Source organism: Phaseolus vulgaris, chromosome 2 (genome assembly GCF_051622355.1).
Source record: "Phaseolus vulgaris cultivar YP4 chromosome 2, ASM5162235v1, whole genome shotgun sequence".
NCBI classification, from domain to species: Eukaryota; Viridiplantae; Streptophyta; class Magnoliopsida; order Fabales; family Fabaceae; genus Phaseolus; species Phaseolus vulgaris.
Window position 1 is genome coordinate 4,826,333 of NC_143499.1, and position 16,039 is coordinate 4,842,371.

At 30.4% G+C, this 16,039-nt stretch overlaps 4 protein-coding genes across 4 annotated transcripts in view; 2 read left to right on the forward strand and 2 right to left on the reverse strand.

Annotated features, from left to right (window-relative positions):
- Positions 1–681: 681 nt before the first annotated feature.
- On the forward strand, positions 682–2,814 carry LOC137810421 (uncharacterized). Its single transcript, XM_068611662.2, is given in 3 exon segments — positions 682–821; positions 1,463–2,237; positions 2,240–2,814. Coding segments are annotated over 2 exon segments (1,203 nt in total). The 5' UTR covers positions 682–821; positions 1,463–1,504; the 3' UTR covers positions 2,710–2,814.
- A 1,653-nt stretch (positions 2,815–4,467) lies between these two features.
- On the reverse strand, positions 4,468–6,184 carry LOC137810415 (uncharacterized). Its single transcript, XM_068611655.2, has one exon. It carries the CDS (start codon positions 5,974–5,976, stop codon positions 4,726–4,728), a length of 1,251 nt encoding a protein of 416 aa, XP_068467756.1. The 5' UTR covers positions 5,977–6,184; the 3' UTR covers positions 4,468–4,725.
- Positions 6,185–14,292: 8,108 nt separating this feature from the next.
- On the reverse strand, positions 14,293–14,937 carry LOC137809878 (agamous-like MADS-box protein AGL61). The gene has a single exon (XM_068610939.2). It carries the CDS (start codon positions 14,932–14,934, stop codon positions 14,293–14,295), a length of 642 nt encoding a protein of 213 aa, XP_068467040.2. The 5' UTR covers positions 14,935–14,937.
- A 638-nt stretch (positions 14,938–15,575) lies between these two features.
- TOR (target of rapamycin) overlaps positions 15,576–16,039 on the forward strand; it is a 30,499-nt gene continuing 30,035 nt past the window's right edge. Inside the window, exon 1 of the mRNA XM_090298146.1 lies at positions 15,576–15,924. Within this exon, the coding sequence (XP_090154272.1) occupies positions 15,811–15,924 (114 nt within the window). The 5' untranslated portion in view covers positions 15,576–15,810. The remainder of the gene's footprint in view (positions 15,925–16,039) is intronic.

Consider the following 16,039-nt stretch of genomic DNA (forward strand, 5'->3'; position numbering starts at 1 on the left):
GTGAAAAAGAACTTTCCACAGCTAGAGAGAAATCCACCCATTTGCTGATCAAGCACTGCAACATAGAATTAGTACATACTGTGATGCCCTGGTGATGTTGACACTTTAGCCATCAAAATTGACTGAAACTTCAACCAATAAAGATATTTATTATTGGGATAAAAAGGAAGTCACAGCAGAACCAAGTGCCCGTCTTCTTTCGCCATCCTTCTTATTCATCATTTTCCACTAAACAAACAAATCGCACTCACATCTGCCTCAGGAATATTTGAACCAGCAATTATTAAGAAATTGAATGGTTGGAAGTAGCCTTAGACTTGGAATGCCTCACGCTTATATTTTGGCATAAAAACTAATGCTTTTATCATTCAATATTAAAGTTTATAGTTAATTCTAAATTTACAAGCAAAAGCAATTTGAACCCTTTTTTTATCAGATTTTCACCATGCAATACGAACCATGGCAGCACAGAGAAGAATGTTTGTGTAAGTGGGAAATGAAAAAGCATTGCATTCTCATTCCAAAGGCAAACTAGCAACACTCATATCATCAGATATTAAAAGATTCTGCAGTTGAGTGGGCCAATATGGAACTAATTGAAACTGAATCAATGAAGAGGAGCCCTCTTATAGAAATAGAAATTATTTAAATTGATAAGAAAAATGGTTCCTCACTCTGCTTTAAGTTGGGAAGAAAGCAGTTGCAGTTGCAACACTATAAAGGTTCCTTACTCTGCTTTAATTTGGGAAGAAAGCAGTTGCAGTTGAAAGCAGTTGCAGTTGAAACAGTTGCTTCCACTGACTGCATTGCTTCTCATTCAGGTGATTTCCCTTCTGATCATTTCTCTTCCTTTATGCAACAAGCTTTTAACTTTTCTCTATTCAAGCTTCGTTTTTTCTTTTTTCTCATTCATGTGTGCATTGCCTTTATCAAGATTACTTCTTTTTTTCTTTCTTTAAAATTTTCTGTTGGTTTCTGCTGTAGAAGCATCGGGCGATAATCTGGGTTTTGTTTTCTTTTGTTTAGCGTTGAGTTAGTATTGCCTGTGTTCATAATTATTCCGGAACCTTGTTTTAAAAGATTCTGATGATAGCTTTTATTGAAATTGAAATTTTCTTTTGACATTTGTTACGGGTTTTGTGTGAAATGTTTGTTCTTTAGTTCTTTATTCCTTCTCCCACCATCCTTCCCCCTCAATTTTATGCTATTTGTGCTAAGATGTTTCTGAATGGTGAATAAATGTTGTTTCCAAGTTAATGTTAAATGCTTTATCCTTCTGTTTTTCATTTCTTGGAATTCTGGAGCTTTCAATTTAAATGCAGTTTCGTTGATTTGATACAGGAATGGGATCCTTTATGCTTCGTTTTCAATTTTATTATTAATATTGGTTTGTTAGTGTATCTTGACATTGCTGATAATTGTTCACGAAGTTCTTTAATTATGCTTTTCCAATCGAAAGCAGGTTCGGAGAAGTTACTGTTAGGAGTGTCTGAGTAAGTTAAACATGACAAAGCGGTTGCCAAGTAGGAACAACAGAACCAGAGGCATCAAGGTAAAACGGATTCTGCAGATTATTCTGTTGCTGTGCTTTTGCTCCTGGTTGATCTATCAGGTTAAGCACTCGCGGGATAAGAAAAACAAATTTGTTGAAGATGATGCAAAAGGGTCAGTTGGAACTCAAACTGTGTATCCGACTCCAAAACTTGGTAGAAAAGATCTTCATGAAGAAAACCATGAACATAATGAACATGAAGAAAAAGATGACAAGCATGAGGTGAGAGTAGGAGATGAGGAAGATGAAAGCAAAAGCGATGAGGTGCAAGATGAAAGGGGTGGAGGAGATGATGAGAGTGATCAAGATCAATTACCAGCAGACATCATCCTGGACGAAGAGGACGAAAAAGAAATTGAGAGTTATGAGAAAGAAAACAGCAGTAAGGAGGAGGAAAACCACAACAGTCGTGAAGCTCAAGAGCAACAATACAAAGCGGATGATGCTTCTAGTGCTGTTGTGACTCACTATAAGGTTTCACTTTTAGTAAACCCTGATGCAAACTCAGAAATGAATACCAAGGAAACTCGCAGGAACCAAAATGGTTCAAATGTTAAGATTAAAGAAGCTGAATTGGCGAGTGTGCAGTCTTCCAACGCAGATCTTACCACAACATTTGCAGACAGTCATGCAGAAGCAGGCACTGATCTGACAATAGTGATTCATGGAGGTAGCAATAACTTGACATAATCAGTGCCAATACTTCATTTGAACTGAATAAAGCTGTAATATTTTCTGAATCAAATCAAACTCAAAAGGGTACCGTGAACACAGTAGTAACCGGGGAAGTAAAAAATGTGCCAACAGAAGGATTATTGCAGGGTGGCAGCAATAGGGTCTCTGAAGAAAACCAGCTTGGTTCTTCTAACTCAGCAGCCCCTGTTGAATTAGAAAAGGGAGATGCAGCCGCAGGTGAATCTTCTAAGCTAGAGGGTGGTGAATTGGTAAGCAGAACAAAATCTGTGGCATCAAATGAAGCAGATTATAACACAGAAATGAGTGGAACTAACAATACTCAGAATATTTCTCATGTGAAGGAGAACACTGATTCTACTAAGGATGGATTCAAAGGTGATTCATCTGATTCTCACATCCTCAAGAGTGTGGCAGATATCAGAAAGGAAGTGGATATTGGTGATGCCACTGCAACAGACTAAAACATGGTCTTTTTGTTCTGGATTAAGAGTTTTTGTACAAAAGTAGGCTTGTGGATATTGATATCAAAGTTGAATGTGTAACTAGTTTCTTTTTTCCATTATCTACTGCTATGTCTTACTTTGCTTCATTTCTTATTACTTGTGCTGCAATCTTCTTCTTTTTTCCCTTTTCTCGATTAGTCTCTTCTTGTTTCGATCTCTCCATATAATATCCAAACTATTTCTTCCTGGAAAGAAAGGTTAGGAAAATATTTTTTTAAAATTAATTGAAGAGAAAATGGAAGAAAGAAATTTTTATATTCTTTTAAGGAATGGTGGTAACATATGTTGGTATTTTTAATTGAGTTTGTATTAAAAATAATTATATAAATATTTTTAAAAAAAAATAATTTAATTTTTTTTATTAAGAGGGTGATGTGACTGATTGTTATTTTGGTCTTTATAGATAAAGAAATCTACAGTTTTAGAATTAATATAAAATGATATTAAAATTAATATACATAATAAAATGATATTGAGATTAATCTAAAGTTTTTGATATATTATTTTGTATTAAATGTAATATTATTTTATATTAATTATGAAATCTTGCATTTTTTAAAAAATAGATACAATTAAGTAAGGTTGGGACAAGATAATAATAACGTTATTTTTTACTTAAAAAATTAAATATCAGTTAAAAGGTGTAAAAATATTAAATACTTAAAAGTTAAATATAAGTTAAAAGGTATAAAAATATTGAATACTTAATATATCAAAAAGATTTAATAGAATTTTAATTGAAAATATCTAAAATTAGGAGGGAGGTGAAATTTAATTATGCTTAAAATATATTAAAAAGGAAAAACATTTTTGTAATGTAGTGTGGAGCATTTATTAGTTCTCAAAAATATTATCAATAAATTTAAATATTATTATTAGTATAAAAAGATCTGAATCGGTTATATATAAAAGAGGGTACTGAAATCATTGTTTATATTTTTCTTGGTATCTGCAGTTGAATATAATGAGTGATGACTTGCTTAACCGGTGACATGAGTTGGCTAAATTTGAAATCAGTAATTGGACGGTAGGGATGACTTTATATTCTCATTTTTCTCTCTCTATCTCTCTCTCTTTGAATAAATGTATTTTCTAAAATACGTAAATTAAATTTATAATTTCTTTTAAGAATCTATTCAAATGTAATTTCAAAATTAATAATTAAGAACATTCAAAGTTACAAAGAGTGTGGTTTGAGATGGTCGTATAAGAAACTTTTTGAGAAAATGTTGAGTCAATTTAAATTTGAAATCAAAATGAAGAAGTATGTATATTTGAAAGTAAAAATTACACTATTTTCGATTATTTGATCACTGTTTTTGGAATTAAGGAGATAAATAGATTTTTTTTAAAACATTTGTCAAACTCTAGTTTTTTTGTTCATATTATTCAACATTATTTCAACTTTGTCTCACCTTCAATTCTACATCTTGTTTTAAGAAAATTGCTGTCAAAATAACTTCATATTTATCACTGCATTGTTTAAGAATTTTCACAATAACTTAATTTCTCGTGATATTATTTTTAATTTTATAATTCTAATTTTATTATTAGTATTCTTATTTTTTTAATTATTATTATTATTAAGGTTGATGTGGATTTGGCTGTCTACAGGCTGGCATAATGCTTTGCTCATTGGATCTCATTGTTTGAAACTCAATTATTTATTTATTCTCAGAAACTGGAAAAATTGAAACATGGATGCACGCACGCATAGGATTCTCAAGCTTCATCATTCATCTTATCTTAATTCCAACACACGAGACATGAATTAAAAAAAACACTGTACAAAACAACTCTTCGTGAAAAACAAAGAAGAATCAAAGAATCCAAGAACATCTGATCCTTAAGGAAAACAAGAATTCAAAAATTGATGTCTGTGCTAAGAAAATGCTAAATAATTTCCTAACTGTACATTCTCACTCAAACTCAAAACGACAGAGGAATTCACCTCAAAACGACAAAATCCACAATCTACTGCCTTAGTTCTTTCCGGAGTTTCTGAGAAAACAACTTGCAGGCGTCCATGCTCAAATCCAAGGCCGCAGCGAGAGCAACGAAAGCCGCCGCATCCTCCGTGCAAGTCACGTGCTGCACCCCAACCTCCACTTCGGGCTTGCTACACTTCCCTTCACCGTCCACGGTCGCCGACATTACAAACCCCTTGCTAAAAAAGGGAATCGCTTCCAACCCGGAATCCAAACTGGACCCGGACCCGGACCCGAGATCCCAGCTGCCGCGCGGGGTGCTCAACGGAGTGACGCCGGAGGTGGCGTCGATGGTGAATTTCCCGCCGTGTTGGGAGCTGATGGTGGACGCGGCGAGGGTGACGGGGTCGGCGGTGGCGGGGAGGATTTGAAACCGGTACCCGACGGCGTTGGAGTTGTTGGGCTCGCGCCAGGCCTCGAGGCGGCCCCACGGCTTCCAGGTGCCGTCTCCGTCGGGGCGGATTATGAGCCAGGCCCCGGGGTTGGAGCGGCTGACCCGCTGCGAGCCCGGGGAAGGGACAAAGGGCGTGGCCATGGACGCGGCGGCGACCGGCGAGCCGGAAAGGTCGTGCACGGTGATGGACCATCCTTTTCGCTCTGCGGAACTGTTCGCGTTGTTGGGAGAAGGGAAGTGCGCAGGGTTCTTGTCCCTGAAGCTGAACTTGCAAGTGAAAACGGGTTGCTTCACGTCGCCTTTGATTTGGAACACCTGCGGGCTGCACTCCGGTTCGCCGTCGAACCGGAAGACGAAGCGCGGGTCCGGGTCGACCCGGACAGTCAAATGAAGGAATTGGGCCTGGTTGGTGGTTTTGGTAAGGGGAAGCCAACCGTTGTGAAAGGTGCAGGGACGTGATTCTGCCAAGGTGAGATCCACCGGAATTGAGATTTTCCCAATTAGTTTCGCCGAGTTGAATACGCACGACGGCGTCGCCGCCCCCTTGTACACCGATATCTTTATCTGGGCTTTCTTTGACACTTTCACGATTTTGGGCTTGGAGAAATCGAACGACGCCGCCAGTGACCGCGGCTGCGGGTCCCACTCCGTTATCACAGGCACACTGCATACGTTGCTGCACGAAACCGAATCATCCCAATCCACTCCCTTCAGCTGAATCTTGCAGAACAATGGCGAAGTGGAAGGGTGCACTTTGCCCGAGAATGAAGAAGGCTTGGACGACGCCGGCGATTTGACGGCGAGGTTTCCGACGAGGATCCGCTGGAAGGGGCAGGGATCCATGTTGAATGAATGAATGAAGCGTGAGAGTGAATTGGATTAATATGATATGAAATTGGAATTGGAAGCAGTGGTGAGTGATGTTGATATATTCTTATATTCATTGTTGACAGTAAGAGAATGAGAGAGAAGAAGGGATTATTAAGGAAACTGAATGTGACAGCCTGTTACTAGTTGGACATTCATTATTTCATTCCTTTTTCTTTCTTTCTCGCAATATCTTCTATTACTCTTTTTATTCTACATCACGTAACAAATTTTATTTTTATTTGCATTTTCTTCTGCCTTTATTCAGTTTAAATTTTCTATATTTAAATTCATAAATTCAAATTAAAGGGAAAATGATAATAAAGACTTTAGCAAAATGCAGCACATAATCATATAAACATTGATATCAAACAAACACGAAAATACATATAATTTTTATAATGTAAGAGTATGATATAATGACACAGATTTATGTGCACGGACATTAACATAAAAGGATGTATAATTTCTAAAAGGTAAGAGTAGGATAAAGGGACACAAATCTATTATATATTATGAATTATATAAAATGACAATAAAGATGTGTGTACAAATATATTTTAGTTTTTTTTAAACAGAAAAACGTTTTTCTAACGAGTTCAAAATGATTTGTTTCTTATTTTTATAATCATAATAAAAATTTATACATAAAATTTGTTTTTTTATAAAATTAATATATTTTTTCTTTTTAAAATTGTGTTTGAACCGTATTAAAATTGTTAAAAATCTTATAAATATTTTTTGAATTGAACACTTTCTAAATATATATCCTACGAATATCTTACATACTATCGACACGTAATTTAAAAAAAACGTGTGTATCCTCGTATTTAACAGCTTAATTTCTTCTATTTTTTGGCTTACCCAGCCAATAAACAACATTTTCCTATTTCTTTTCTATTGTATCAAATCCATGACTTAATTCATAAACTCAAACCAATAATTTGTGTCCCTCCACTTCTTGTAAATAGTAAATTAATAAAAGTCAAAAAATAATATTAATATTAATACCATTATCTCTTCTTACCAACTCAAAATATATTAATTTTGATTCTCATTTATCCACTCAATTTCCCAAAAAAAACATGTACTCCAATCAAATTTTAGAACATCAAAATTACCAAATACGGAAACATTAATAATGGTAATGGACATGTTACATGACTATGTGATTCACTTAATCAGAGCAAAAAAAATATCATTACTTTTTTTATAAATAATTTTATTTTACAGATAATATATGACACCAAATTTAATCAACCTGTTGGATAGTATATTATTAAAACAAAGTAAACGCCTCTATTATCTATGACATTTTTTAAAAAATATAACTCAATATTATTTTTTATTTTTTGGAATATTCTGTCATTCATATTACTCAAAAATCTCAATTAAAAGAATTTAAACATGATTTAATTAAAATTTATGTTGGCGCCAACAATTAATAAATGACATGATATTATAATATATCGCACGACAGATAATAACTATGGCATACATATTCATCAAAACAAATAAACAGAAAGGTGAAATTAATTATATAGGTAGATTTTCTAAATACGATAACAATCTTTTAAAGTTCTGTAAGAAAAACCGTATGATTTTTTATATGAATACAAAAACGGACTTAATCATCTAGATATGATTTTCTCGATACGATAATATTTTTTTAAAGTTTTGAAAGAAGAAGGATATTATATGATGTTCTATATAAATAAGATAATTTTTAGATTTATTCTCTCTTATTTAGGCGTGTTTTTAAAATGAATGTTTTTGTATTGAGTAATTAATTAAATTAAATTAAATTGTTTATAATTTACCCTGACTTTGAAGCTATGTAGCACATACACGACATAAACACGAAGATACGTATCATCTTTAAAATGTAGAACATGGGACACATATCTATATATTATATAAATGGATAATAAAGATTTATGTGTATGTTATAGATTATTTTTTATAATCTAGAACACGACCAAACATTTACCTGTACTAAGGTGAATACTTCGAGTGCATCTACCACCTCCTATCAAAGGACACACACTTCCTATGTTTTTTTATGACTGGTTCAAAAAGATTTGTTTCTTAATTTTATAATCATAATAAAAAATTATACAATAAATTTGAGTTTTTAAAAAATTAATATATTTTTCTTTTTAGAAATTGTGTTAGAATCGTACTAGAATTGTCAGAAATGTAACAAATAATTTTTGAATTGAACACTTCACATATATGTGTCTTACAAATGTCATACAAGTGTCGGTATCCAATACGAGTATCCAACACCGACGCTCGTTGAAATAGGTGAAAAATATTTATAGGAATTCTCCGGGACAAATAATTAATTGATAATATTTATTTATTTATTAATGTGGTGAATTAAAAGGATGGTGTTGTGTGACGTGGGAGGGTGGGAGAAGTATGAGACAGTTGTGTGACAGAGGTAACAGGAAAAGTGAGATGAAAGTGGTGGATGAGCTGGTGAGAGAGAGAGAAAGAGTAGGCACCAGCGAAGCGTTGTTGGGCAAAACACTGTCGTATTCACACTTCCCTACATATCTGCATCTCTCACACACCTGTTCTTAACAAATGCTTACCAGACAACAACAAAATAACAATCATACAAATATTTCATAAAACTATATTTTTTATTTTTTTTTATTCATCAAATCCACTTTTTCAAGTATTTATATACTACTTTTAAAATAGTCAATACTCATTAATTTAAAGTAAAATATTTAACTTTGCAAAAAGGTAATTTCTTACCTGTATAAGGACTAGACAATCTTAGGTTAAAAACATTCAAAGTGATCAAGATGTTATCCCGTGTGTATCAGATGTAGGGTGTTCTTTGGTATGTATAGAGAAAATCAATCATAATATTTCTGTTTATAATTCTGTTTTAATTAAGTAATTAAAGTTAATTAATCAAAATTTATTGACTTTGCTATCATATCATTAAATATATAGAACTGAAACTTCGATAAACGGCGATCGTAACTATAACGGTCATAAGATAACGAAATTTTTTATCGGATAAATTTCGATTCACACGAAAGAGACAATGATTTATTTATTATATATCATCGAACTAAATTTATAATTTTACACTTTATTTTATGATATTTTCTTGAAACATGATGAAAACAAAATTATTTGCTGAAAAATCAAACATTGAAGGGTATTTTTCAACTTCGTACTCTTGAAAACTAAATATTTAATATCTATCAAACGGAACTTGACCACATCCGATTTAACAAAATGTGATTACGATGAATGCAATAAATTTGTGCCTATTTATCAAAAGTATCTGTGATACAGAAAATTGCACATGTTATGCCTTCATAATGAATTTGTGGCAGGGTATAAAAGTCTTTGTGCCTATATATTACATATTTTCAATGGATACAGTCAATTACGTGAAACTTCACCATTGTACTATCTTCAATAGTGGTGTAATAAGTAATAAACATGTATTGTGAGAATTTTTTTTTTAATCCTTACTTTACCATAATGCAAGCATGTTGATAAATGTTTTATTATATGTATTTTATAGTTGTAAATGTGTTAAATAATAATAATAATATAGGTATTTAAGTTTTATTTTATGTAAATTATATTAGTAGTAGTGAAATAGTTTTCTAAGTATATAAAAGGCAAAATTGAAACACTTAGATAAAATGTTTGAAAATACATTTGAAAAATTGGTTAAGTAGACACAATCAATGTTATATGAAACTTAACCAACCTTGTATTACCTTCAATAATCGTGTAATGAGTGATAAACATTTACTGTGAGATTGATTTTTTTCTAATCATCACTCTAACATAATGCTTGTAATTTAATCAAAAGCATATTGATAAATGTTTTATTAGATAGGTAATTTATAGTTGTAAATGTGTTAAATAATTTATTTATTTTTACTAGCAAGAAATGTGTGTAATAATAATGATGATTGTTTTAACCAAAAGTACATCAATATGATTAATAGAATTTAGGGTTTAGGGTTTAGCTATAACATTTAGAATTGAGTGAGTTTATTCGTACTAGTACATGTGTTTTATAAAACCCTAGTTAGATCTTTTATTATTTCTATATCTTAACTAATATTATCCTTAAATTTTATATTTTTCTCAATCAATTTCAAGTACCACTATAGATATTCTTATGAGCTTAAGATTTTGTATAGTTTTATTGAATCTCTCTATTAATTATTAGCAAATTATGTAAATGGCCTCATACCAGTTGTCGATACACAAGTCTCTTATAGTGTTGAACCTAAAGATGTAGAGACCTAAATAAACTGTAAAAAATAGTTGCATTATGTTTTAATAGGATATTGGGTTAATTAATGATACACAAGTTCATTGTTGTCGAGTCTAATAGGCATATAGATTTGATATTTGAATTATGTTTTGAATGTATTTTTTAATATTTTGACTATGCATGACTTAAGGATCTTATTTGAATTAAACAAATTATGTATAAGTGTTATGTGCTATTTAGAAATTTGATGAAATTATCTATACTTACATCGTCAACATGAAACCCTCAGTGGTGATAACATTTAGTGGATCATAAGAATTATCTTATATTTGTATTTGTTAAGTAAAGTCTTATTGTTGGTAACATTAAATAGTAGATCATGACAATAAAAATGAGGTCTTATGATTGTTAACTTTCATTGATGAATCATACAAATGATCTTTATCTTTTTCAATGAGACTTTGTGATTGATAGCTTTCATTAATGAGTTGTAATAACTCTCTTTATAACTAACAACAATGTCTCTTATGATTGTTAGCGCTCACTAGTGGATCATAAAAAAAAGTCTTTATATTTATTATTGTTAAAAATAGTAAGTTCACCTGAAACTTAGAAAAATCAAGAAAAATACGTGACAATAGTTAGATATTACTTCAACAAAAATTATAAATCCACATCACATACAAAACACAAAATATATGAAGAAAATACTAAATATTATTATATATATCTATATAAAAAGTTTAATTTACATTTTAAATTTGTGTAAAAAAATTAAGCAAAGACAACAATCATAAAATTTGTTTCATGTATTATTATTATTATTTTGTTTATATTTATTAATAAATAAATATTATCTCATCACATTAAGTAAACATGTATTAAATTGACACTAATAGCATCAAATAAAAGATAAATAAGATTTGAATAATAATAGCTATATCCTTTTAAAGAATGTGAATAGATGAAACTGTCCTTAAATGTTTTTAAATTTGGTTGCATTCTTTAAACGTGAGAAATAATATATTAATATTCTTCTCATTTCCACCTAACTAAATAAAATAATATTAAACCGTTAGTCGAATGAAACCATCAATGTTAAGAATCCGATGATTTTAAAACTAAATTTTAGTAAGTGAAGACTATTTCTATAAATATTTTTAGAAATAAAAAGATAAAGAGTTCTTTTGATCAATTTTAATTTTTTATTGCATTAAATTATTTAATAAAAAACAGATTATAATACTCTTTTTTACTAAAAAATTATATTTTTATTCACGAAAGTTAGTTTTCTACTATTTTTTTTTTAAAAAAAATTGATTAAAAACGATTTTGGAAAAATTAATTATAATAATTTATACGTTATACATAACTTTCTTTCTTAATTTTAAAAAAAATAAGACATAAGAAATCATCTTTTCGTTTTCCATTTGAAAAGCACATTGATTATTATATTAAAAAATAAATAAATAACGAAAATAAGTTATGAATATTTTCTACAGAAAAATCGGAACACAATAATGCTATCATAACGCAATTTGCTTTAAAATTGTGCGGAATAATATATAGGTAGTTATAATATTACGTAATTAGTAAAATATTTTAATGTTAAAGTAAATTAAATTTAAAGATTACCTTATAATGATTGTGCAACTGAACCACCATCGACGCACTAGATATGAAGATACTGAAAATTCGTTCCGTTTTTGTCGGTTTTGTGTGAAAAGTAATAATGAGGAATGTGATTGAATTCCTCAAGTCAACGAAATGTTCAATGCGTTCCAAACGCAAATTTGGTGGAATCGAATGTTTTTGCTTTAGTGAAAGAGTTTGCAATAAATGTAATGACTAAAGATGATTTTAGATAGATAAACAAATTAACAAAGAAAAACGAGGTTTCAGCAATGTATAATCCTTATTTAAGACATCAAAATACAAATTTTTATATTATATAATTATAAACTATATAAATTTATGTCAATTAAGTATGTTTTAATTTTTGTTTGGAACAAAATATATGTTTTATGTCTCGTTTAAAATGATTTATTTTTTATTTTTATAATTACAATAAAAATTTATACAATAAATTTGAGTTTTTATAAAATTAATGTATTTATTTTTAAAACTGTGTTAGACTCGTGTTAGAATTTTCAGAAATCCAATAATTTTTTTTTTAATTAGACACTTCATTAACGTGTCTTATGTATGTCATACGAGTGTCTATATCCGATACTTGTGTTCGAGCTTTATAGGGTTTGAGATTTTTTCTACCAAAATGTATGTGCAAACTATCTTGATATGATTAATACATCTTTTAACTACCATGCTTAAAATTTAGTGAATTTATTCATGTATTTTTATCTGTTTAATTAGTTATTTTTTATTTATTTTAACTAATATTATTTAACTTTTTAAGTTTGAAGTAGCACAAATATTTATGGGATTTCACTCTAAGATTTTAGATAATTTTATTCAATTCATCTTTTAATAATTAGTAAATTATATATTTGACTCGTTAAATAATTTATATTTTCTAACTATCAATATACAAGTATTTCCATAGTCGAGATTAGAGACATATATTTATATAAATTGTAAAAAAATAATTATATTTTCTTGTAATATAAGATTAAACTAACTACCAATACAACAATAACAATATGCTTTTAAATAAATAAATAAATTATATAATAATAAGTATTTGATCTAACAATGGGTATCATAATAAATATCACTAAGTTGTTAGAATATAAACAGGAGGTTCTCTAGGAACAAATTGTACAAAATTTTGTCATTATTTTATATTACTTTTATTCGGCATTCTACATTTCAAATTGAAAAAAAAAATAATAATTACAGAGCCTAGATTTTATAAAACGTTTTTGACTTTTATGAGTTTCACAAAGTTTGCTTCATGAATTTTTTTTTGAAAAGCTTATTCCTTTTAGAAAATGGTGAATTAATATCTATGGAGGAAAATGACAATTGCATGCATGCAGTTCATGATTTTTGTTGTTTTGTTGTTACGATCTGCCCTTGATTCTCTCATATAAAATCCACCACTTGTGTGCGTTTGGAATTTAGCACAAGGTAACAGATGCAATCATAAATATTCTCCCTTCTAAACAGTAAACCTGTTCATTTATGCTTTATGCCATATCTTTCATTCCCATTATTCTTTTATTAGTTTTTCAAATAACCATCTTTTTATATTTTTCCAATATTATATTCATAACAAAGGTTTTATTTTTAGTTTTATATCAAACCTAAACCGATACTTGTTAAAAAGATAAGTTTAACTCAAATTTTTATAAAATTGATTATAAAAAATAAAGTAAGATTTGCATATACTTATATAGATTATGAAAGCGTTTTTATCTTTAATTGAGGTAAGATTTGCATTAATCATACTACGTTGAATTACTACCTATGTAACACAAATACTGACACAGACATTGATACGATACGGATAAAATGTGTGTACGACACGATGACACGTATCTATGTATTATATAATTATTAATTATATAAATTGACAATAAAGATTTATGTCCACAAGTATATTTCAATTTTTCTTTTTTAGTAGAAATATGTTTTTCATGACTGATTCAAAATGATTTATTTTTATTTTTTATTACGAAGTTTGAATTTTTATAAAATTAATATATTTCTCCTTTTTAAAATTGTGTTAGTATTAGAATTGTCAGAAATTCAATAATTTTTTTTTGAATTATATATGTCCTATAAGTATCGGTGTCGGTTACGTGTATCCGAACACATAATTTAAGAAGCGTGTTCGAGCTTCATATACTACTACTTTTTTTCTATCTAAATATATCTTATCTTCCTTTTAATCAAACTTTATTAGAAAATATTAGGAAAAGTTAAATGAATCACACAATTATTAATTATAGAAGAATATTATTAGGATGAGAAGTAAATAAGGCCAGGTAGAACAGGACTAGTGAGAAACTAGCCTTGAATTAATCTCCCAACACACAAATAAAAAATGGTAGATACTATCAATATGGAAAATTCAGATTGGGATTATTAGGGTAAATCTCGGCATGTTTGTTATCGAAGACATCATAAGGCCCAAATCCACTGGGCCTGGGCCCAGTAATCGGTGGAGCAAGAGTTGTTTGATCCATTAGCATTATTTGAGTAGCATATTTTGCAACACTGTTCTTTAGTTCCTCTAATGAAAACACTAAATGTTGCAACTCTTGCAATCCAAGTTCATTAACTGGGATCTCCCACCAGAATTGTCTCTGTCTAGTTTTCCACATTCGATCAAGCTCTTCTCCGTGCCTTTTCTCCATCTCTAGCTCATCAACAATCTGAGTAAGTTGCATGTTAAGATTACGAATATTAGCACCACGATGAGCCTCAACAAGTTGGTGACCATTACCAAGATTACTCTCCAGTGATGAATTTGGAGTTACATAAGAATCAATCACAGATTCAACTTCTGGGTGCCCAAATGAAAAGGCCTTATCAGCAGGAGAGAAAACAATGATGGCAATTTCCACTCCACAAAGTGTGCAAAGCTCACTAGCCTTTTTGAAGAGTCCCCAACGACGTTTTGAAAATGTCACCTGCAAGTGACTCTTTTTTGGTATTTTCTCAATCCTTTGGCGACCTGAACTACACTTTTTCTTCATCACGGTGAGAATGAAATGAACTTTGAGAACCAAATGAGGTATTTATAAGGTGTGCCAACTCACAAAATTAACTCTCCATCACAGTGTTTTATTACTCTTTATAATAAGTAAAGTTTAGCAAGTTACCAAATCTTGAATCTTAATGCCTTATTATATAATATCTCCAAATCTCTTAGTTCACCTTATAAGAAGATTTTCACTTTTGCAAATTTAATTATTTTAAGCCACACTGTAAATGTTATATATTTTATTTTATTTTTTATTTTATAATAACATTTACTCTATAAGTCAATATCACGCAATTAACTATTTTAAATTTTAAAATACTTTTTTTGTTCTGTAATAGGGAAAGAGGGGATTGTACACTAATAGTAATGTTTGTATAAATAAAGCAAAAGTTTAATAATTTATGAAATACTTTTATTTCAAATTTTTATATTCTTAATAATAAACAAAGATACTTGAAAAAGGAAATATGTAAAGATATATAAAATTTTGCTTTTGAGAAATTGTATATAATTATAATGTAATTATATAAAAAATATATTATTACTTAAATATATATAAATAAATATATATTTATATAAAATAATATTTTTTGTATTAAAATAACATAAACATAATATTAGAAATTAAAAAATATAATAAAATTGTTGGTGGGAGTGAACTACCCTCCACGGTGTGGTACCCGAAGGTAGTCACACAGTGCATCCCTGAGTTGAGAAGTAGGTTGTCTGAGTGGCAGGCATGGCGATGCAGCGATTCCCTCTCATGCTAAAATTTTGGCTCCTTCTCCTTCTCTCTCATTAGCACTTCTACACTCTCTCTCTCTTAATCCTAACTAACTAATTTAGGGCTCAGCTTTTACACAAATACATGGCAACCGCGTCTCAGAACCACCGTTACATAGGCCCTCCCTCCGTCGGACCGGGCCCCGGCGATGCTCTCAACCGCATCCTCGCCGACTTGTGCACTCGCGGCGTTCCCAAGGTAATCGCGTAGTGACACTGCCACTCCCTTTCTCCTTCTTTTTACTTCAATTCAATTCGATTCATATCAACCACTTCACTTCACTCACTCACTCACTCACTCACTCACTCACTCG